This window comes from Ostrinia furnacalis, unplaced genomic scaffold, assembly GCF_004193835.3.
Source record: "Ostrinia furnacalis isolate ACB-3 unplaced genomic scaffold, ASM419383v2 OfSCF3149, whole genome shotgun sequence".
NCBI classification, from domain to species: Eukaryota; Metazoa; Arthropoda; class Insecta; order Lepidoptera; family Crambidae; genus Ostrinia; species Ostrinia furnacalis.
This window is the reverse complement of record NW_021133388.1, coordinates 292,556-317,049: the sequence shown is the minus strand read 5'-3', so window position 1 is coordinate 317,049 and position 24,494 is coordinate 292,556. Positions and strand designations below refer to the sequence as shown.

Sequence of the window (24,494 nt, the reverse complement as noted above, 5' to 3'; positions counted from 1 at the left end):
CATTCACACTAACATAATTCATTCAATCGCACGTATAGTGGCACTGAATGCAATGTGTGCATGATGACACACACTCTTCTCGACATATTGTTTTTATTTTGACTACTTTGTGTGTGTGAATTTCTAATGCGACACTGAGTTAGAACTCAGCGCATTAGTTGGCATCTCTCTAGATCTCTATGATTGAAATGAAAGTTCGAAGTTAGTGATAATAAAAATTAAGAAATCTAGGAGTAGCTAAACGGTGTCAGTGTTGGAATACCGACTGCTATACAAAATATTGTTTTAAAACATTGTTTTTTTTCGATTTTATTCAAATTTTTACAAAATTATGGAACCTTTAGCGGCCACATGAGACCGCGGTAACAATTGATTACTGTTGTGTCTTGATTCGCTGGTATATGAAGGACTACGACAGTTATTATGCCACGCAAAACACTAACTAAAAAATAAATTAATAGAACAGTTTGACAGTGTCCAATAAAGATTTTCAATCTAATACATCATTTACACTAGTAAATATATTTGTATTCAATTGGACAGCCCTGAGCCCATAAATAAGTCATCCTGCGCTCGCGCATCTTTGATTTAAAACCGCCCATTTGTCGCCCGTTTCGCGCACGCTTGATTTATACCTTACTGGTAACGGCTGAAATTTCAAATATATTTTGAACTATAAAAGAGACGAAATAAGATTTAAAATATGTTTTTGGAGACCACTAAGACTCATTTGTCGTTTCTATGAAATATAATTATTTATAGTCAGTTCCATGTCACTTTCTGTTCTTTGAAAACGTTTGCACTGGGTTAAATGACAGTTGCATTCTAAAATGATGTTCAAGACTCGATTCAATGTTAAGCGTAAAAAGGTTGAGAGTAAACATAAGCTCCGTGAACTTTTATAATTTAAAAATGTTTAAAGTTATCATTTTGACAAAAAAATGTGAAAAACGTGTGAAACATTGGCCAAATATTCAGTGACAGTGTTTGTAACGAAAACTATAAAAGTGTTATTTGTGTTTGGGACGAAAATACTGTATGTGAAACAAAAACATCAAGTGTGCAAAATAGTGCAAAAACAATGACAAAAACACTATTTGACTACTCAACAAAGTTAAATTTAAATCAATAAACTATAATAATCAAGAAAAACTGAATAAGTGTAAACAGTGAAGGTGTATCGAAAATTAACTCCAATTTGAACTACGTGCCAGTAAACGATTATTGGTAAAGAACAACGNGATTTGTATTTGTATTAAAAAGATTAAAATACGTTTCAAACAATGAAGCAATGATGTCGGCATATTACGGTTATGTCTCCTCTATACTAAATTATGGAATTATTCTCTGGGGGAACTCTGTTGATTCCGAAAAAGTATTTAAAATACAAAAAAAATGCATGCGTGCGATGTGTGGGGCAGGCTATAGAGATAGTTGTAAGCCACTCTTCAAAAAATTAAAAATATTGCCATTGCCATGTTTATATATCAAGGAATTATGCCTATTTGTAAAAAAACATCCTGATAATTTTAAGACGCATGAACAGGTATTAGAAAAGACTACTCGCCACAAGAACAGATTGTATTTGCCCAAAATTAATTTAACGTTATATAAAAGAAATGTATTTTGTATGGCTATAAGAGTTTTCAATAAACTGCCAGCTTATATACAGGGAGCTTCTATGCCTGAATTTAGAAATGTATTGCACAAGTGGCTGCTCGATAAATGTTTCTACTCTGTAAATGAGTTTTTTTAGAATTAAATAATTGTGAAATTTTATGTATTAATATTGGTTGTGTGTTATTTTATGTAATTGACATTTAATTGTAATGATTAGTATAATTGGATTGTTGACATTGTTATGATTTTATCAAATGACTTTTCATAAGATTATTAATATTTTGACATGTTCTCCTAATTAACTTTCACATGCCAGTCATGGCAAGGTACACTGTAACGAAATTGATTATTTACAAACATCTAATGGACGTGTATTTCTGTGAATAAATGAATTTGAATTTGTGCTAATTTCGATATTATTTGTCATAAAGTTAAAAGATAGGTACACAAAATTTTTTTTGTTCACACTACACCTTAAATTCCCAAACTATTCAAGGCTTTCTCTATGGGTACTAGACAAAGAATATAAAGAAACTACTTTAAAACATTATTTTCGTCGGTACTCTACAAAACCAAACGGCTGTCAAAATAAAAGAATAAACATAAAAAGAAACTGATAAAAAGGAACACAAAATTGAAGAATTAGAATTTTGAACATGTTTTGTAATTTTTATTAGTCAAATTAAGAAAAAAATATTTGAAAAATATTTAATGAAATAAAGTAATTCTCTTACAATTACAATAATAAACCATAAAAAGATTACTCATCAAATCAAATCGTATATACAAACATAAAAAAAACTTTACGATGACAACAACTTCCCCCCATTAATATTCCCCCGATTTCCCGTTATTTAATTGGAAATGTTTCCAAAAGGATTTTTTTCCGGGATCTTTTTTAATAAAAAAACAAGTAAGGTCGCCGTTCCTAATTACGGTTTTACATATTTTGTTGGGTTCTGATCTGACCTTTTATTTAAATTACTTGAGTTTTGAAACTGTAATGGGAGACTGAGATTGTAGGCAGAGGTTACAGTTACATCTATTTTTAAACAATTAGAGAGCATATTAAGCTGTACATTTTTATTGAAAAATAGTACCTAATGTAACTACATAAGATGCAACAGTATTTCGCTTGATGTGCCGTTGATCATCATCTTCAATATCAATAATAAAAAATCTTAAAAATTGTGACGCTGTTTATTAAGGTAAAAGGTTCTATTTAGGAGCTAGTGATGCCCAAAAACATAGTTTCTTATTTTTTTCTCCATGTATGGACTGAAACCAATTGATTTATCATTTTTAATAGTACATAATTAGGCTTTTTCCAACGTAAGGCAGCACCTGCCAATCTCCAAAGTAATTTAAAAACCTGAATGAAAAATACCTTTTCGTTTACTAATTTATCAAAATACGTAGTAGATATTGATGATTTTTTTTCAGCGACAAACACCATTCTGTCAAAAAATACAAAATCGCTAATCTACCCCCACTCACCGCATCCTTAGACGTTATCCCATAGAATGAAGTGGCGCGCCCCCTAGCGTGGTAATCTCGTCTCCAACGACGCAATAACACTTTGACGCCAGCGCCATCTGCGATCGAGGGTCCTCTTGATTGGTGTGACGTCACGGATCTTCTTCATTTTTACGTCACTTATATCATCAAAAAATTTCTTTGATGTTACGCGATATTGAATATAGCGTGTAGAGAAAATATAATATTTTTGAAAGTTTTTTATTTCCAATAAAAAAAAACATAAGTAATGTTTTGTTTTTAGCATTGTTTCTTCTACAAATACCCAGAACTTCTTACTTCTACCACTTACTTTCAAATTGTGTACCAACCAATGGACAATGGACATATTTTCAGTTTAAATTATCTCTAAGCTCTGTACATTTATTGCTTTTATGTAATAACATTTTTATTTACAAAATCCACTCCCAGTGTTTCTCTGTTCATAAGTTAAATATTGTTCTAACCAACTTGCCAAACGAATATGATCCTTAACCCGTCGCCACAAGTTCGAGAGTGTGGAGTCGGCGACGCGAGCGAAAGAGGCGCTTCACGGCTGCGACATATACTCTGGATGCTGCACGCTCAAAATTGAATTCGCAAAGGTGAGTTACTTCATTTCATTTTATTATTAAAAGTATTAAATTTTTGTAGTTTTCTGTTTTAGTATAAATTATAGTCTGCGCAAATAGAAAACTGATTTTTTTTTATCAAAATTATTATTGACACCAAGCTCTCTACTTACTTAGTGATTTGTGTTTTTTTGATTCCAATGCAAAGTTGAGTTGATTGAGACAACTTATAGTTAACTCTATGAGTGACAGTTTCTCTTGGTGCGATTATTATTCAAAAAATTGAGATTAACAAGTATTATTTACGTCTGTCTTGACTCTTGATGATTATTTTTACGTGCTACCTATTATAATTTATCTATAGTTTAACCACTATGACAAAAGGAGATATTTGCGATTGCCTTTGGTTAATCCACGTGCCACTGCACTCGTAGATATTTCAAAAGATTTTTTTTTTCAAATTTTAAAATTCTTTTCAGTCACTACCACCTATACGTCCATTTTCACTTCCAATCAGTATTTTCCAAAAGAGTTGACACGCAAAAGTCCGTCCAAAGTGGGCCCTGTAAAGCGACACCACTTGCGCACGTCAAACACTGCGCTAAGTGACCGAAACACGAACGCGCGCACTTAGACGAGAATAGGGTTACCCACCTTACGCCTCGTTCGCACTGAGTGATCTTTGGAACGTGATATTGTACTTCATTCAATCTAGTGACCGCATATTTTGACATTATTTTTCTTAATCGATGTTTTCCCAGCAAAGAAAATCTTTCTTTACTTTTAATTTTAAGCGATTATGGAAAAAAGTACTGTAAAATAGCTTACTTCAGTACCTAATCGAGAAGACGGGGTAATAAATGTTTACTTTCAGTTGCTCAAAACGCTTCCCCTATTATTCTGGTTGTTTTCGATAATAAATTACTTTTCCATTGAGTGAAAACAAAGTTATGATTGATACACCTATTATATTACTTACTATAAAACTTATTCGAAAATTGTGACTGCCGAAATTATTTTCAGAAAATCAAATGTGCCTTAGTGTGAACGTGCCTTTACAGGGCTGATAGATGGACCTGTCCTTTGGACGTACAGTGTTATTAGCGTAATCAAAACAAAAAATCTATATATATAAAAGAAAGTCGTGTTAGTTACTTCGCTTATAACTCAAGAACGGCTGAACCGATTTAGCTGAAAATTGTCAGGGAGGTAGTTTAGAGCCAGGAGAAGGACATAGGATACTTTTTATCCCGTTATTTATCTATACTTATAATAAATCTGTAGAGAGGTCAATTCTGTACATTAAATATATTTTCAAAATAACTATCAGGGGGTGATTAGTGATCGATACTGATGCCAAAAATGCAATCAGTAAAATTTTTGTCTGTCTGTCTGTCTGTCTGTCTGTCTGTCTGTCTGTCTGTCTGTATGTTCCTTATAGAAACAAAAACTACTCAACGGATTTTAACGAAACTTGGTACAATTATTCTTCATACTCCTGGGCAGGTTATAGGATACCTAGGAATTCCCACGGGAATGGGAATTAGCGGGAAAATCGTTTTGTATGAAAAATCTGAACCGCTTAAGTTAGACGCTTGAAATTCGGCATGCAGGTACCTTAGTAAAATTAAAGCTTAGTTACAACAGGATATTGCAGAACAGGGAGTTAGCGGGAAAAAACATTTGTATGAAAAAATCTAAACCGCGTAAGATAGATGAAGGGGGTAAAACGGGATCCACGCGTACGAAGTCGCGGGCGGCCGCTAGTTGCTATTAAGGCGGAACAAAGTTCGCCGGGTCAGCTAGTTGCAGATAAAACTCAAACGAGCTTATTTAGAACTCAACAAAAGAAACATGTTTTAGCTTCATCATCATCGTTTTCTTAGCCAAATTTCCGTTTTTATTAACAAAAATTAATGTCAGCAATATGCCAAAAAACCGGCATTGTGCCCGGAAGTGAACGCCCATTGTGTTACGGTACGAGTGAAAAGAGCGAAAAAGCGAAAAGAGCGAAAAAAGCAAAAAGAGCCAAAAAAGCGATATTCCGCTCCGCTCAGCTCAGATTAATCACGGCCGTCACTATGTTTCGGATATGCTATTGTGATAGCTAAACGGGTTTGATTGCTGTGAGTTTGAACTTGAGTCTAAAAAAATGTATATTTTATTGTTGTAATGATACGAGGGCTGCACTAAAAGTATCGGGAATGGAATATTTCCACTGTTCCAGTCATATTAAAATCTATTTAATTGCAAACTCCAGGGTTTTAAAAATCGTATACCATTTATTTATTTAAATAAAGATTCTCGGTCGTATCACAAGGTCTTGTCAAACTTGTTTAGTCGTTGAGAAAATGGAATTGACTCGAGAAAATTCAAGAGCGATGATTTATTATGACTTTTGGAGTGGTTTAACACAAAAACAGTGTGTTGACCGGATGATTTCTGCATTTGGTAATGAAGCCCCATCCAAAACCACAATTTATCGCTGGTTTCCTGAATTTCAACGTGGACGTGTCAAGCTCAGTGATGATCCCCGTCAAGGTCGTCCAAAAACTGCAGTCACCTAAGAAAACGTTGATGCTGTGCGTAAGCTGATTGAAGAAGATCGACATGTGATATACCGCGAAATTCAGACAACTTTAGACATTGGCATGAGTCAAATACAAATAATTTTGCATAAACAATTAGGTGTAAAAAAGTTGTTTTCCCGATGGATACCGCATTCGCTCTGTGAAGAGCAAAAAGCGGCTCGCGTTACTTGGTGCGTCAGAACTCTCGGGAGATTACATGCAGAATCCTCAAATGCTGTATACAACATCGTATCAGGTGACGAATCATGGATATACGCGTACGAACCCGAAACAAAAAACCAGTCACGAGTTTGGGTGTTCGAAAATGAATTAAAGCCAACAAAAATTGTTCGTTCACGGAGTGTTGCAAAAAAAATGGTGGCCACGTTTGTCTCCAAAACCGGCCATGTTGCGACTATTCCTCTTGGGGGACAAAGAAAAATAAAGAATAAATTGCGTGGTCAGAGATTTTCATCACCTGAAGAAGCTGTGGAAGCCTACAAAACGGCCATTTTGGAGACCCAAACTTCCGAATGCAATGGTTGCTTCAATTATTGGTTTCGTGTATGGAAAAATGTGTCAAATTTCGCGGAGAATACTTTAAAAAGCAATAAATACATTTTTAAATAGTAATGTTGTTTCACTTCCTTGATTCCCGAAATTTTCAGTGCCGCCCTCGTAATGACATTGGTGGAACAGTATTTTCACTATGGCCGTGGGGAAAAAAACCATTCACAATCTATACTAATATTATAAATGCGAAAGCAACTCTGTCTGTCTGTCTGTCTTGCTTTCACGCCTAAACCACTCAACCGATTTTGATGAAATTTGGCATAGAGATAGTTTGAGTCCCGGGAAAGGACATAGGATAGTTTTTATTCTGGTTATTGATACGACGCGCGCGATAAAGTTTTTTACCGTCAGGTTTTAGTGAGTAGGCCATAGTTTGCTATGGCTAACATTATCATTTAAAAAAAAAACAATTTTTTTGTTATGTTCTAAGCAATTTAAAAAAAAAATGTATTTTTTTTTCAAGTCCACACTTTCAGCGATTCCATGTAACCTGTTGTAGCAGGTTTGTAAAGGTCCTTACGGGGGTTCGATACCCGCCCCGGACATTTAATGAGACACCCTTGGTACTTGTCGTCCAGTTAATGCTAATTTACGTTTACATCTTTTAAAGAGCTATGATGCTATTGGTAAAAAATTATCCAACTATATTTTTTAAACAAGTACGGGCTTTTTTTGCTAAAATTTCTAGCGTCGTAGATTGAATTACCACTTGAAATATAATATTTTTTAACCTGGAGCTGTCAAAGTTAAAAAAAAATACCTTTAAATTCACCTGACGTTTCGAATATGTTACAAAAACCGTGGCTATAGCACAGGCTTCATATTTTAGCTTGGCTTACAAAAAAATGACGTTACAACACTTCCTTGTGAGCTTATAAGCAGCGATAGGGATGTGGACTGGGTAATGAAATCCAAATTGTATTTAGTCCGTCAGACAGATACTTTAAAAAATATTGGACACGTATTTTTTCAGATTTATTTATTTATTTTATTTATTCAAAATCTAATAATTACAGTATTATATTGAGTTGAAAAGTCGCGTGAAGTCACTTTTAGGTAAAAATAATCTACCTAGGCGTGACGTCACGCGCCTTTTGAACTTGATGTAGCACTGTTATTATTTAAAATATTAAAGAAAAGAAAAAAATCGTGTCAAATCAAATCAAATCAATCAAATCAAATCAAATTTCTTTATTTGCGTAATTCCAGGTACATAAGTGGTCTTACATATCCAATATTTTCTTATCATCTGTCTGACGGACTATCTGTTACTGGCATTTTTTTCGTTTGGAACTTTTTAATTATATTTACACAGGCTATACTTTCTTCATATAGCGTCTCTACCACTGTGTGGAAGCCTTGTAACTGCCCCATGGAGATCACGCTATCGGTCGTTATTATGTCCCCCTAACAAGGATATTCAATAGCCGACGATTTTATATTCATTTTTGCGTACTCGACAATAGTGATGTCTTTTTGGTACCAACATTTTTCGGATATAAAAAATACAAGTGTGCACGCAAGTTTTTGAGAGAAAAATACGTTCAGGATACGTCAGGATAGGATAATAAATTTCATTAAAAGGATTCATTTAATGTGACATGTAAGGTAAGTATTTAAAAAATGCGTAGATTATATGGAGGATTTAAAATTTATACATAGAACTCATTACTTTCTCAAGGACGAAATAACACTCCGACAGATTTAAATCACAACGCTTCATATTTATATTTAAAAAAAACCGACGAAGCGATCACAAAATTCAATCTGCCATTGGGTCGAATCCAAGACTTTTCGCTTACCAGCCGAGTACCACTGAGCTACGGACATATTACCGTATCCGAACCCACGTACGTCGTAGGTACGTCCCTCAAGCTGTCCTGTCACGGAGGGTTTATTTTTCGTAGAAAATATTTTTCTCCCGCTTTCAACAAAAGATGTTTCGGAAACATTGTCCCGTTGCTAGGGTAATTTGTACTGTATTATTTTGTAGGTATTTAACGAAAATATAATAATGATTGGACTCATAGTAACTGATAACTGATTGTGAAAAATGAGTATCATATTTTTCTATTTTTTTTTCCTTTGAGAAAATATGTTTTGATCCGGCCTTTACAGATCTTTAATAATAATAATAAAATAGTAGAAAATATTGTTATCTTAACCAATGGTGTAGACACAAAACATACGGTACGTTACCTAGAATAAATACATACATACATACATACATACACTCGAAAAACAAAAAATAGAATGTCAAGGAGAATCCAGTTACATAAACTAGTTATACATTTATGTGCTCTGTTAACCATTTAATGGTAATGGGAATATAGTTCCCACCACATTTTAAACTTTATTCCCTTGTTTTAAGGTAAAATAAAATGAAAAAATTGGACTTTGCCCGTTAAAGGTTTAATTTATTTTGTACTAGCTTTCCGCCCGCGGCTTCGCCCGCGTGTAGTTTTGTCTGTCACAGAAAAACAATATCGCGCGCGTATTTGCTCGCCGTTTAGTTCGACCCTGGACTACGACAAACATTTTAAAACCAAAATCAGCTCAATCGGCCCAGCCGTTCTCGAGTTTTAATCAGACTAACGAACATCAATTCATTTTTATTTATATAGATTTCAATGTATATGTGCTAGGTAGGTAGGCATCCTAGAATAGCCCTTGACGTTGTCAGTCCATTTACTGGACACAATTCCATACATGAGAGATCTAGTGTGATTGGACAGCAATTTTTTATGCAAATACTTTCGCAGTATTTTAGCAAATCCTGTTTCAAACCCATTTTTGCAAACTAAGTCCTAACTGCAAAAAAATTTCTCGAACGAGAATCGAACCGCGACTAAGCGCCTTTTAAAAGCGGTCTAAAAGTAATTTACAGCTGCATTCGGTTGATAATCCTGCCAGGTGGCTTAACATGCGATTTACAGTGCAAAAACTGCGACAGGTGACTTCCCTTGCAATGAAGTGTACTTCTTTATTGCTTTTTGAACTTTAAATGGAAATTAGCTCTTAAATCGTTCCGGTAAAGTTTAATTTTGAATGTACTTTTGGTGCTCGCAAGTGTAATGGTTAAGCGATTTTTTAAATGGACAGATTCGAAATGTGTGCTTTTTGTAGGATCTTCAGTTTTAAAAAGAGGTAGTAAGTGGTTGAACGTTAAATATTCATATAGAAGTTCGGTTAAGGGTGGATTCGACCAAACAAGAGTAAATATTAATCTCAGAATAAATCGTAAGTTATCCGACATTTTGACATATTTCCCATACTGAAACTGTCAATGTGCCAGTTATACCAGGAGTTATTCTCAGATAAAAGTTTGGTCAAATCGGGTCTAAAAAAATTTACGCTCAAAGTAAAAAATTTACCTCGTTAAAAAAGCAAGCAAACTCGCGTTCTCGGACTATACAATTCCACCTTCTCAAAACATAATTTGGCGTATTACTCAAGCCTTTGATGTGAAGTAAAACAAACACCATCAGCAAACACACGCACAAATCGATCTGTAGAACAAATATTTGTGTATCGACTCGCTCGATTTGTTTTCGAATCGATTAAGAGTTTCGTGTGTTCTCCGATTTCGCTTTCGATTAGAAATTATTTTGGATATGTATGCCTATTTATTTGTACATATCCATATAAAACTTTGAGTGGGTTTCGATAGGGATGTTATGGATATGTAGTTTCGGTTATGGATACGGTTACGGATATAGGAATAATATTATACCGGTTTCGGTTTATTATTTATTTCGGATATCCGAAAGTTTCGGTTACGGTTACGGATATCTGTGCTTTAGAATGCAATTTGCAATAGTTGTCCAACACGGTTCATTCATGGCCGCACACTACATCGAATAAAAAGTAATAAAAAAATAAAAATTGACACTAGATGGCATTATAAAGGTAAATCAGGCTGTTATGCCTTCACATATAATGCTATACAAAATCAATTTAAACTGCCTACATCCGAAACTATCCGAAACTTTTGAATCAGTTACGGTTACGGTTTCGGATATTTTTTATTTCGGATATCTGAAAGTTTCGGTTATGGTTACGGATATCCATAACATCCCTGGTTTCGATCGATCACAAAAGGTACGGTCGTAGTATTTACTAAACTATGAGCTGAAGTAGATATTGTTCCAAACTAACCCATAAAGTTAATCATTAAAAATAGTGACAATCGTTCAGGGTGTCGGTTTCGGACTGGGTTTTGGCGCAGAACGTCATTTTCGCAAAATGACATCGCGAAAAATTTGGTCGATTCTCAAAAAGTTTCCTGAAAAAACTTGTGAATGACATTCGGCGAAGGTGACCTTTTGCGAAAGTGACATTCTGCCTAAGTGACATTTTGTCAAAGTGACCCAATTCTTTGCAATGCTATTTTGCGAATATGACGTTCTGCGTCAAAAACTCGGAATGACCGACTCGAGATCCGAGTAACGCGGGTTTGATCCCTGCCGCTGGACTACAATGATGAACCCACTCGTAACACAAGCAAAAATAACTTATCACGGGTTAACGGACTATTCGTTGAAAACTGTTTTAAAACTACAAAAACTCATTTAATTTTGCAAGTAGGCTTTTTAAAAAGCACTTTTACACGTCTCAGTATTAACCCTACCACTGCTTCGGAACAATAAATGGGCCAGTGCTGAGAAGAAACAGCGCAAGAAACTCCTATACCTTACTCCTGTTAAATGTATTTTTCTCATTACATTAACGAAGTCTGCAAACCTTTTTACATTATTCTATAAAATACCATTCCAAATGTATCTTATCTACTCTCACAATAAAATTTAATTTCAAATTAGAATTGTAAATGAACAATTAGACAGAAAATGTAATAATAGAGTCGGAAAACTATTTCAATAAAATTTAACGCCCACTCTATGACTTTTCTGTTCGCTATGCTCTGGGCCAATAAAAATTTATTCTTTCAAAAAGATTTTGTTATATCAAAGAGCAGTGATAGCGAGATAATGATGTTATTTTGAAGCAATCTCATATTTTTCTGTCGTTTGAAAGCAAACTTTAATAAGTGGCTCATAAAATGAGTATTGAACCAAATACCTACAAATAATTCCGTAATAGTACATAGCTCGTAGAGCTCATGGCCGTTGGGGCAGAAAATCGAGTGGCGGCCACAGGCCGGAAGACGTAGCATGAGCAGGCCTCCCACTAAGTGGACTGACGATCTGGTAAAATTCGCGGGAAGGACCTGGATGCGAGCGGCGCAGGACCGGTCGTTGTGGAAAGCCTTGGGGGAGGCCTTTGTCCAGCAGTGGACGTCATTTCGACATCAACCTACCTTCATATCGAGAGACGCCAACTCTCCAATCACAGGAATACTAAAATACAAGCTTTGCTCAGTGTGGGACTAGATGGCGAAGTGTAAAAAGTCCAAGGATCATCATCATCATCATCATCATTTCAGCCATAGGACGTCCACTGCTGAACATAGGCCTCCCCCAATGCTTTCCATGTTGATCGATTGGTAGCGGCCTGCGAAAAGTCCAAGGATATTGAACAGTAACTAAAACACAAGTTCATTGACGCTAAAACCTTTTTATTGTAGCAGACTTAAAATGCTTTGTAAAGAAGTTAAGGAAACAAAGGTTTGGCTGTCTAGTTCTTCTTCTTGTTATTCTTTTCCTGTCGACAACACCTACACAGTGTCAGCCCAAAACTCCGCAACAAGAGTGGCGTTGTCAGCAGCACTCATCAAATCCTCCTGAGTGCAGTTGCTTGGGCACTCAGGACACGACATCAGGTGCTTCATCGACTGAGGAACAAAACCGCGAACAAAAAAGCGCACGTTAAAGCCGGACTTAAGCTTATAGCCGAGATCTCACATCCGAAATACGGTAACACAGTGTTTGCTGTTCCCGGCGTAAGCATCATTTCCAACTCGTGCTCGTCACAAAATGACATTGAAGTTGGCTGTCTAGTTAATGTAACTATTATCTCGTGAAGTACTAAGATATTGTAATAGTTAATATCATCCTTACTCCAAGACAAAGTGCGCAGACAATCGCGCTCGTCTCAACAACTCTCAGGCGGAGTGGTGCCACTTTGTGACTAGCAAAGTGCCAGGTACGAGTGCCGACTAGTTCACCCTCTGTATCTCTAGCACGAAAAGATTTCGTCTTCGAATCGTTGCGTATTCGACAAAATTTGATAGTTACCGAGCTTTCGAATTCAACGACAAAGTGACTGTTGGCGACAGATCTGGTAACACCGATGTTAGGCCATGGTCTATGGACTGCAGCCTAGCAACGGTGTTAGCCATCTTGTTTTCGCTATAATTCTGTTACTTTGCTTTTTATGTGATCTGAAATACAGTTTTGTATTTAAAGTTAAGCATATTTTCATTTTTGCAGCTAACATTCTGTTAAGGTCAAAAATCTGTCAAACTCCATACAAAAAACACCGGTTATGGTTATAGTTTGTTGGTGCAACTCAGCCTTAGTTCACTTTACGTCACATTCACATAGGCGCAAAATCTTTTGATGGCGATTCGAATACGCAAACGATTCGAAGTCGAAAGATTTTCGTGCTAGAGGTACTGGTATCGGTCTTAAATGGGCTTCGCTTTTAACGCCAGTGTTGAGAGAGTGAGGGGTTCTAGGTTCGATTCCCAATGTAGGAAAAAATAAGCATAAAACAGCACATGGTAAATCACTTTTTGTATTTCTTTCCAGTTTGGTTAGGATAAGCGTGTTATAAACATTTTAAAAGTTTATTCGTGTATAGCCAAATACGCATCTCTACTAAGTTCATACTATAGTCCGGTCGCCGAGCACGTAGAATTTAGTCCAATGACTACGAATCTATGAATTACGCGCGAGCGATAAGGATAGGTAGCTTGGGGTCATTGGACGAAATTATACGTGCTCGGCGACGAGACTTTAATAAAATTTCAACTAAATTGTACAATTACGATGTAGCACAACTGCCGCACACTAAATTGTTCGGTATATTCAGTCTAACTGATCTTCATTTCCCTGTAACAAAAAACATTTAATTTAGTACTCAACTGCATTGGATTAAATGTTCAAAATAAGGTGTTAGGATCATAAAAAACTCTTTTAAACTACAGTTAGAAATACAAAACAAAAGACAGCACTATACGACCGCGATCGCAATGCAAATAGCAAACTGTGAGAATAAACAAACTAAAGCTTAGGAAGCTTAAAACGGATAAATAAAGCTCGTAACCACAGGCTAGGGGTGAGCTTACGTGGGTAACATATTGCTACGATTGTAGAATTAACAAACTACCACTCCATTAAAAAGGTATATGAGTAAAAACAATTAGTGTAAATCCTTGCTAAAGTCTCTTCAGCTACATTTTTTTTTTACTTTGGTTAATTTTGTGAATGGTATTCGGTGTAATGTGCGCACTTCCATACATGCCCGACGGGCATTGCCCGTACTGATTAAAGGCCTATTCAGACCTAAGCGGTATTCGCTACCGTCTGCGGCAGAGAAAACCCAGTGGGTATGCGGTAATAATACTGTTCAGACCTAAGCGGTATTCGCTACCGAGCGAAACCCGCGTGGTATGTACCTCTACCCACAGCGGCAGCGAATATCGCTCAGGTCGCTCTAGCCGCGATACTTGATACTAAATACCTGAGCGAAACCCGCGCGGTATGTACCTCTACCCACAGCGGCAGCGAATATCGCTCAGGTTTAAATAGGCCTTAACTGCCCGACTAAACTATCGGCCGACAAAAAATCGGTGGTCTGCGCCTAGGCTAAGTGTTTCCAGTTTTTAAGGGTAAATAATAAAAACCTTGCTTTTGCTCGCGTTAGTTTCGGTTTGCAAGAGTCTTTATTATTCGCCCCCCATCTAAAAACTGGGGCAAAAATTTTTAAGCACTGGTTTAAATGGTCCGAAGTAGGTAGGGTTAACCTGGGACGTGTTATTTTTAAAAGCGTAATAGCAAAATTGGTTATTTTGTACTCTGTACTAAATATATTTTTCTTTCAAAAAATAAATAATCATAAAAGTGCTTAAAATAACTGGTAACTGGTTCATAGATTTGTAAGTAATTTGTAGCTGTATTTTTTTTTACTAAATAAGTAGTATTCTATGTATTGTAACTGTACCTATTAATAAATACCTACCTGTACCTGTTATAGTAAGATTGAGTGAAACTGTCTATTGTTTGTAGGCCCGTTTTTTTGTTATTTCTTTGTTATTTAAATGTTGTGCCTGGCTCTAATCGGAGTTCAGACTTAATATTGTGTTAATTGTATTGTTATTGTTTGTTCTCTGTAGTGTAGCTGTGCCTTAAATAAATAAATAATAAATATGTTAGCCGGCAACCCTATCCGACTGTACATGTAAACCCCGGGATTAGTGCCGCAACTGGATTTATTGTTGTTATCGACTGTACGTAATAAGCCGACAGAAGATATTATGCGTACGATCAAAATTAGCGCGTTATTTAGTTAGGCTTAATTTAATAGTTCAGACTGTGTTAATTTAGGATCTAAAATTGAAATGTGTTGGTGGTCGGGATGCTAGGAATTTGGTCCATTGTCTAATATATTTTCTAGGGTATTTTGGGAAATTCGAATCAAATTTCAAATGTTACGGGACTATTCCCACCTCTCGTTCCCACCGTTGCAACTCCTGTGTAGCTAGGATCTACAGCTTGACCTCCAATAAATACCCAACCAGTGAAGGTAAAGTTTGTCCCGGGGGAAAGTTAAACTGTCATTGGACCCGCAACGAAATTAATCAGAAGAACATAGGAGGAGTTCGAAGTTAAGATTCGACTTCCCTCCACTGCAAAGCGGATGACTTCAAATGTTAGACTACCCATGTTAAATAAGCTGTAGCGATATAATCAATATCATAACATGTGTAGATAAATTGTTGTTACAGGTATTTGACAGTTTACATATGGAGGGTACGCGGCCTAAATTCCATAACCTTGCTGCCCTATAGGCCGTCAGTATTGCGTACTATGTGCCTTGCCCTGCTGATTCAGTTTGCATTTCATAAAAAGAAAAGGAGGACCCTTTTCTTAAGAAGTTCTTCTACCAATAGGCAGTTTTCTACACCCTGTATATGCAATACTAGCGGCCGCCCGCGACTTCGTACGCGTGAATCCCGTTTTTCCCGCTAATTCCCGTTCCCGTGGGAATTTCGGAAATTCCTTTCTTAGTGCACCTCTACGGTACCTAAGCTACGTCCCTTCCAAATTTCAAGTGCCTACGTTTAGCCGTTTAGGCTGTGCGTTGATCTGTCAGTCAGTCAGTCAGTTTCTCCTTTTATATATTTAGAAGATGCTACTGTACGTGGTTAGCAAGTTTTAAGTATATTGCCAGCAACAAATAAAAACATCAGCCATCCGAATGCAATATATTACAGTCGTTTACTTCCTTTGTGCGGCTAAGAACTGCATTTCGTAATGCAAGCCTTCGCCTTTGGGACTAAAGCGTACCTACTGATTTATTAGATACATACGTTTTCTTAAATTATGTACCGGGAAAGAGTTGGAGTTTCAGAAAAATGCGAGGTTTGCTGTAGTTATCAGGCTAGGTATTAGAAGAGAAAAGAAAAAAAACTTTATTTGTCACTAAAATACAAAAAGACAATAGAAAAAGATAATAATTATGGGAATATTCACACCTTTCGTTCCCACTGCTGCAAGTCCTGTGTAACCAGTGTGCCCGCCAATAAAACTCAACCAGTGAAGGTCAAGTTTGTCCCGGGAGAAAGTTAACTGTCATTGGACCCGCAACGAATTTAATCAGAAGAACATAGGAGGAGTTTAATCAGAGAACAGAGTACTTTCGTATCCATGGCCCAAACATGAAAAAATCAATAACAGACTATTGCTATTGACGTCGAAGAAATGGGACAAAATACCATAAAGACTTTTTTGTTTGAATTCTATAACAGCAAAAAGCTTATTAAAGAGTTATATCAGCCGTTGTTGTTAAACCACATATCAGTGAATGCGATTCTATATATCATAACACCAAGTTGGGCGCCAAATTCATTCAAACCCTTGGCAAATGTAGCGGCTGTTTGGCGCCACTGGCGATTTATGGTCCTTGGAGCCGGATTTGAAACTTCATAAGTTTTAAATTAAATGTGCCGTTGAATCGTCAATCATTTAAAAAGCAACTTCGTCTTCATTTTAGTCTAAATCTCCTCTAAAATAGTTCTGTCCTAGAACAAAGTATTTTTTTACTCGATTAAGTATAAGTTGTAATTTTTACAGCACTTTTCTAAAACAGAGAATACCTCCTACTTACTCCTTGATATAATGCTTAAAGAGATGAACTCTCTTGACTAATATTTGCCTAAACTAGGGGACGGGACCAGAAGTAAGAACGGGCTCAAAACTGAACTCCGACAAACGTTATTTCGACATTACGTTACTCCGAAACTACTGAAAGGAAAGCGGTTATCCTTTGTCTAAGTAGTGTGGTATCGAAGTAAAGTCATGTCGATATTCAGAAGTGTCGGAGTAACGCAATGTCGAAGTAACGTTTGTCAGAGTTTACTTAGGTAGCCGTAAGAATGTCCCGTTCCTATCAATTACATCTCCTGTGTAGCCAAGATTTACAGCTTAGTGTGTTAGTAGTTTGCAGTTCTGATTTAACTTAAATATGATTCTGTATTTTGAGTTCATTAATCTCTATCCACTGACACTAACAATAGATTTCTCTAAATCAGCGTTTCATAGTACTATTTTTGCAAGCCACCTGCACATAAATACTTGTCGGACGGCGGACGGCGTCGGACGGCCGTGATGTATTTAGCGGTCGCCGGACGGTTCGGTTATTCGGTTATACACTAATCTGGGCATAAGGGGCAGACCACACTGGGCTACATCGAATAGTTTTGACTACCTATGCATTTAGGTTCTTTCGCCAATTTCGCCTTTGAATTAAATTGAGACAGACAAGTACGCATAATGTATTTTTGGATTTATCTAAACTGAGAAAATGATGGACTTGACGTCGGGAAATATAATAAATGCTCTTAAAAGGGCCTACATACTTTCTTTATCGGGTAATTGCGCATATACCTATGTATTTTACGAGATTTTAAAGAGTGGACGCTCAAAGAAGAGTTAATTTTAATCGAATAAATCGTCAATTAATCGACATTTTGACATATTTCCCATACTGAAACTGTCAATGTGCCAGTTATATCAGGAGTTATTCTCTTATAAAACTTTTGTCGAATCGGCCCTTGTAGGTAAGTGCTTGTATGAACTTGTTAAGCCACAGTACCAGCTACCCATTTCGGTTTTTTCTCTCGCTCTCATCAAATGGCAATTCTTTGCGACAGAACGAGACGACATGACCAGAAAAGGGTAGCTGGAATGTTTTAAATCTGCCCATAGTACAATGTTATAAATCTGATGAATCCTGGCTGTAGTGTGAAGTTTCCCTTAGAATCCAAAACCGTACCACACCTACAGAGCCTGCACCGGACAGCGCGTTATCAATTCGTGCCAATTTGCCGCCGCGCCCGATCGGATCCGTCACGGATCCGTTGCGGACCCGTTACGGATGCGTTCCGGTGCTGCTACGCTGGAGTATTGTGATTTCGTATCGGGCAATCGGTTTGATTCAAGCCGGCAATGAAAATAATGTTTGCGCTTATGAATTTATCTTTTTATGTCTTAGACAAAGAATTTATTTTCTTAGAGTTAGCTTTTCTTAGATTTCGGTATAGTACCAGTTACCAGAGGCAAATAGAGGATTTGGTCTACCTCCCCACGCTTTCCATTAATAATATCGTAAAAGATGACTAAGGAACAAATATGCGAACATCAGTCTGTCTGGCCTGCATAGGGAGTGTAGGTCAAACACTTTATTTGTCTCTGGTAAACTAGAGGGGATTGTCCCGTAGTAAAGACTGAATGATATGATGATGATTGGCCACCCTAAATCCACACTAAATAAATAATCATCAAGACCCGTGTCAAAACGATACACACAAAAATGCTTCGTCCTTACGTTTAACAGTTTGATAATATTTCTTTTTTGTTGTTTCAGCCCGAGAGATTGAACGTATTCAAAAATGACCAAGACAGTTGGGATTATACAGGTGAGTCTCTTTTATTAATATTTCTATTTTAAGAATATCTATAAAGAAAACCATCGACATGTTACAGAAAGAAGCTTAAATAAAATTCAATTCAATCTCGAACAAAGACCAAAAATACAAAATTTGAATTTGAGACCAATTCTGGCACTGAGCCTATAATTGTAATTGATTGTAACTTTGATTTGTTTTGTAATACGGATCACAAAAATAACCAATCATGCAGCATTTGGACCTCGCGTCTACATATTGCCATCTGGCGGATTTTTCATTCGCGAAAACCCTCATTGACAAACTTTTTGGGAGCTGTCAAAAACGAAATCCCCATAGATTTTTTAGCCCGATAATGTCCCGAAGCAGTGGTAGGGTTAATACTGGGACGTGTAAAAGTGCTTTTTAAAAGCTCACTTGTAAATTATTGTGTAATTTACAAGTGATTTAAGCTTTATTTTGTATAGCAATAGCACCCTTTGACGTCATCTTTACGACAGGATGAATTAAAATCTAATTTAACAGTTAATTGAAAATTAATAAGGTTTTCAGGGCTGCAATGGATTAATGGTTATAGATGTCAACTTTCGAATTAAAAATGAGTCATTGATTTTTTTGAAGCCAAAAAAATTTTTTGACGTCAAATTCTTTATTAAAAATATGTCGGTGGTTTACTTTTGAAGCCGGTATACAATTTTATTCGCTTTAAAATTCGTTATTTAAAAACATTCTTTATAACGTTCATTACTTGTGAATATTTTTTGTACTGGCTTAAATTAAATGAAAATTTTTCGAGTCAAAGAGAAAAAGGTGAAAGAGTATATTAAATATTCGCTTCTTTGAAATAATCACTGATAGTTATTAATAATATCATGGTTAACGTTTCATAAAGAATTTTCTGCGTGTTTTATTAATATTTTGTGTTTGTAATATTTTAAGTGATTATTTCGAAGACGTTTTATGATAAAGTTAGTTCTAAGGTCGAAAAATGTAAACAATTAATTAATCATTTTTGTCAACTGTTATTAAGAAAGTTTTTTGTCCTTGTTTACTAAAAGTTAATAAGTCTGTAATTAAATAAATCCTTTCAAATTTCATTCGCTTTGAGGAATGTCCATTATTATTAAATGATCAAACGAACTTACCAAGTGAAGTTCGATCTAAATTATCCTGTTTTCGCCGAAGAGATTTAAGGTACCATGTAGTACCCCTGTACGACAACCCAATCCGCACACAATATTCAGCGCAGTAGTAGTAAAAAAACAAAAGAGCGGGCAACCCCACCCCTACCACGCTGTGGGCTCGGTGTCCGAGCGGTCTCATTATATTTAGAGAAGAGATGACATTGACGTTTACCTCCAGGGAAGAAGATATAGAAATCTTCGGGTTGGGAGGGACCTTAAATCTCTTCGGCGAAAACAGGATAATTTAGATCGAACTTCACTTGGTAAGNGAAAAAAAAGTTACTTAACTCGTAAAAGTGAATAATATTACAATACCTGGTTATCTCGGTGATTAATATCTCGTTTTAACTTGCAAGAGCAAAAACGGCTACTGGTTAAAAAATAACCGAACATAAAGTGGCTGCTGGTTAATTACTTAATGACCCGCAAAAATGACCGATTAAAAAAGTGGTTGCTGGTTAATATCTCGTATTAACTCGCTAGAGCAAAAAATGGCTACTGGGTAACATCTCGCATTACCTCGGAGCAAAAGAATGGCTACTGGGTAACATCTCGCATTACCTCGGAGCAAAAAAATGGCTACTGGTTAACATCGCGTGTTAACTCGGAGCTAAAATGGGTCAAAGTCACGCGTCGTGTCACAACGCTTATAATAAAAATGTACGAGCACTTGCACAAAATCGTTGTTACAACCAACCTTGTGTTGGGTCTAATTCTCGTCACTTCACTGTACAACTTAAAATAATTACGTTTTTTGTCGGTAAAAACGTCCTGGTGACGTCACTTAAGTATTTTTCTTATACTGCGTGCGGTCGTTGCGCGTGCGCACAAAGGAATGAGACCGCTCGGACACCGAGCCCACAGCGTGGTAGGGGTGGGGTTGCCCGCTCTTTTGTTTTTTTACTACTACTGCGCTGAATATTGTGTGCGGATTGGGTTGTCGTACAGGGGTACTACATGGTAAATTAAATCTCGGAGGCGAAAGCAGGATAATTCCAATAATTAATGATTTGACAATTGTTTGGATAACTGACAGTGCTTAATTTAGTATTTTAATTAAAAGTTATATTTTAAAAGATTCAAATTGTTTACATTTTCGATATCTCATTTGAAAGCAGACGTGTGTTAGTATATTAGTGCATGAATAGATGTTAAATATATATTTATATTTTAACACAAAAGAACACTTCACTTCTCTTCACTTCATCATATCAACTACGCTGCATCAACTCTACAATAACCACAGGTAACTTTATATTAAAATTACATACTAAAAAACGTAATTTACAAAAAAGTAATATATGGTAAGCTGTACTACGAGTACTAAATGATATACCATACTAGCGGTCCCCCTTGGATCCCGCTTTACCCCCTCAGAGGCGGAGTTTTGCAAAATCCCGTCTTAGTGAGCACCTACGTTCTAAAAGGAACCCCCATGCAAAATTTGAGACTCCTAGCACTTCCGATTTCTGAGATTTCGTGACGAGTGAGTGAGTGAATCAGTGATCAGCTTTTAAAGATATAGATTATTTAAGTTCTATATTTAGGGTTTTAGGATGACCTTGTTACCTACAATCACCAGTTTTCTTCTTGTCGTATCGACAACAAACCTACACAGTGTCAGCCCAAAACTCCGCTACAAGAGTGGCGTTGTCAGTAGCATTCATTAAATCCTCCTGCGTGCAGTTACTCGGGCACTCAGGGCACGACATCAGGTGCTTCATCGACTGGGGAACAAAACCGCACTTGCACTCCAAGTTTGAGCTATTCAAGAATCCTTTATAAATTCAGGGCCCTGAATCACCTGGAACATTCAAAAAACAAGAAATAATTTGCTTAATACTTCTTTAATTGTTAGAAATAGAAAACGTTCGTAGATTGCTTCAAATTGTACAGTAGAACCGTACCGCTTAGTACGACGTCGCTTATAACGACCCTGCTTTTAGCGACGCATATTCTTGATTTGGTTGGTTGCTTTGTTGAAAAATGACGTAAAAAATTACTTCTTTAGTACGGCGTAATATCATCGGTCCCTTGAGCGTCGTTATAATCGGATTCTACTGTACTTCCCTTCGTAATATCTAACAAAATAAGCTAAACTATTTTTCTGGAATTCCGTATAATAACTTTTTCCAGTAAAAGACAAAGACCAGAATGAACTTGCCCCCATTAACTACTAAGATTGAACTACAGTCCGCGGTGGAGCCACAAAGTAATCCTTGAGATTTGCAATTTCCTCCCCCGGAAGTACCAGCGCCACCGGATGCAGTGGCGATTGAGGAAAGTGGTTTTTCGAGTTACGGGCTCAGCGATGACATAATTACTACTGCGATAAAAGGCAAATGGGGAGAGGTTTTTTCTATGTAAAGTTATAGGTCAATATACATAACCTTTGAACACTCATGGCAAAATGAATAGGCACTTTCTGGGCAGGAATATTCCAGCATAACCTGCATCTACGAGTCTTCCGGCGACTTGGCCCACTTTTAGCTTGGTCCACGGGCCATGTCGCCGGATTAAATTTTCTTTAGCAACATTTTATGTGTATATTATTAAATTAAACACCAAATCAACAAAAATGTAGTCTAGAATCTTAGAGTGGACCTAATTTCCGGCTTTTCTACATAATGCGCCAACGGTGTAAGAAAAGATTGTTCCAATGTGCAATTTAAGACGTTTTACTTTTATTATTATACATTACCCCTCTCGTTAAAAACCTTGGGGAAGGCCTTTGTCCTGCAGTGGATGTCATTTGTCTCTGTCTTATTTGAATAGGTACAATCTAATACTCACATAATTATCACACCCTGGATTCGAGTCCTAACATTCCTTGATTCGAGTCCTTAATATTACCAGGCCTGTTCATCTTCGCGAGTTTACATCGAAAACAAAACACGCACGATGGCCCACCTACAGGATTACTATTCGACAAGGCCTCACATACGAGCGAAAATTGACTCACGCACGCGTATTCTTGTGTATGATGGAAGAAAATAAAGAAAATGGTGTACTAAATACTGTGCAGTATTTAACTGCCTAAATAATAATAAAAACACAGAATGTACTTTTTTAATTTGCCTCAAGACACTGGGAGGTAAATAAGTAGTTAATATTATTCATGATAATTCATGATAATTCATGCTAAATCATGTATTTCCTCCGCCATTTTCCGCAGTTTGGCACCTCACGTCACATCATTTTACCGAAGTCAGCCCTATAGCTTCGGCGCAGTGCCGATCACTGACGTTTGTCAACAAAATTTTGCTTGACTCTTGAGACAGGCTAAATTACACCATATTGTTAATGACATTGAGCATACATTTTTTTAAATACCTTCGCGAAGTAAAACTTCTGTACGTAGTACTTATTATTATTCTGTGATATTACTACCAAATGAATTACCATTTTCTCGGCATTCAAAAGAACAAAACCAACAATAATCCATTTTGCATTTCAACGCGACAGTTATTGTTGTTTACCGCTCCACACAGTCCTTATTCAAGTCACGTGACGGGGAAGTATTAGCGTATCAAGGAACAAAGAAATGAGTGGAGTCGAAATTACGTTGGGTTCCGTAGACGATTTGAAATAATCCCTACTTCCTTACTAATATTATAAACTAGCGGCCGCCCGCGACATCTTACGCGTGGATCCCGTTTTACCCTCTTATGGGTGGAATTTCGTAAAATCTGTTCTAAGTCAGCACCTACGTTCTAAAAGAAACCCCCATGCAAAATTTGAGAATCCTAGTACTTGTAGTTTCAGAGATTTCGTAATGAATGAGTGAGTCAGTCTTCAGTGACCTTTCGCTTTTATAAATAAAGATGTGAAAATAACTGTCTGTCTGTTACGCTTTCCACCAACCAAACCACTGAACAGATTTTGATTAAAGGTATGGAATAGTTTGAGTCCCGGTAAAGGACAATTCGGGTATTTTCAGAACGAGAGTGAATAGGCACTTACAGGGCAGATATGTACCATCCTAAACTGCATCCCACTTAACACCAGTTACGATTGTGGTCAAATAACTGCCTTGTTATGCATAAAAAAAACACAAAAGTGACACCTATACCGTTTTTACTTCGTTCACTTTTCTCACGGACCCCTGAAAGCAAAATAGAGCGCTTAATTCGCTACATTGTGAGCCCATTAAGCCGCTGCGCGCGCGTCGAAAAAACGCCCGTTGCCTGCCAAACGCTGATGCACTCAGCATATATTTGCAATTTTTAATACCTGGCACGAATATGAATCGGCTATGACCAGTTTGCGCTGGTCTGTGGGTGTCGCTTCTGTAGCAGAACTCAAATTTATACGGTTAAAAAAACGCTTTTTGTTAGATTGAAAGATTTAAGCTGAATTGCATCACCTTAAC

The 24,494-nt window shown here is 36.7% G+C and overlaps 1 protein-coding gene across 4 annotated transcripts in view; it reads left to right on the top strand.

Annotated features, from left to right (window-relative positions):
* sm (heterogeneous nuclear ribonucleoprotein L) overlaps positions 1 to 24,494 on the top strand; it is a 99,585-nt gene that overhangs the window by 5,605 nt on the left and 69,486 nt on the right. For all 4 annotated transcript variants that reach the window (XM_028311024.1, XM_028311027.1, XM_028311025.1 and 1 more), the window contains exons 2-3: positions 3,644 to 3,740; positions 18,899 to 18,950. In XM_028311024.1, the coding sequence (XP_028166825.1) occupies positions 3,644 to 3,740; positions 18,899 to 18,950 (149 nt within the window). The remainder of the gene's footprint in view (positions 1 to 3,643; positions 3,741 to 18,898; positions 18,951 to 24,494) is intronic.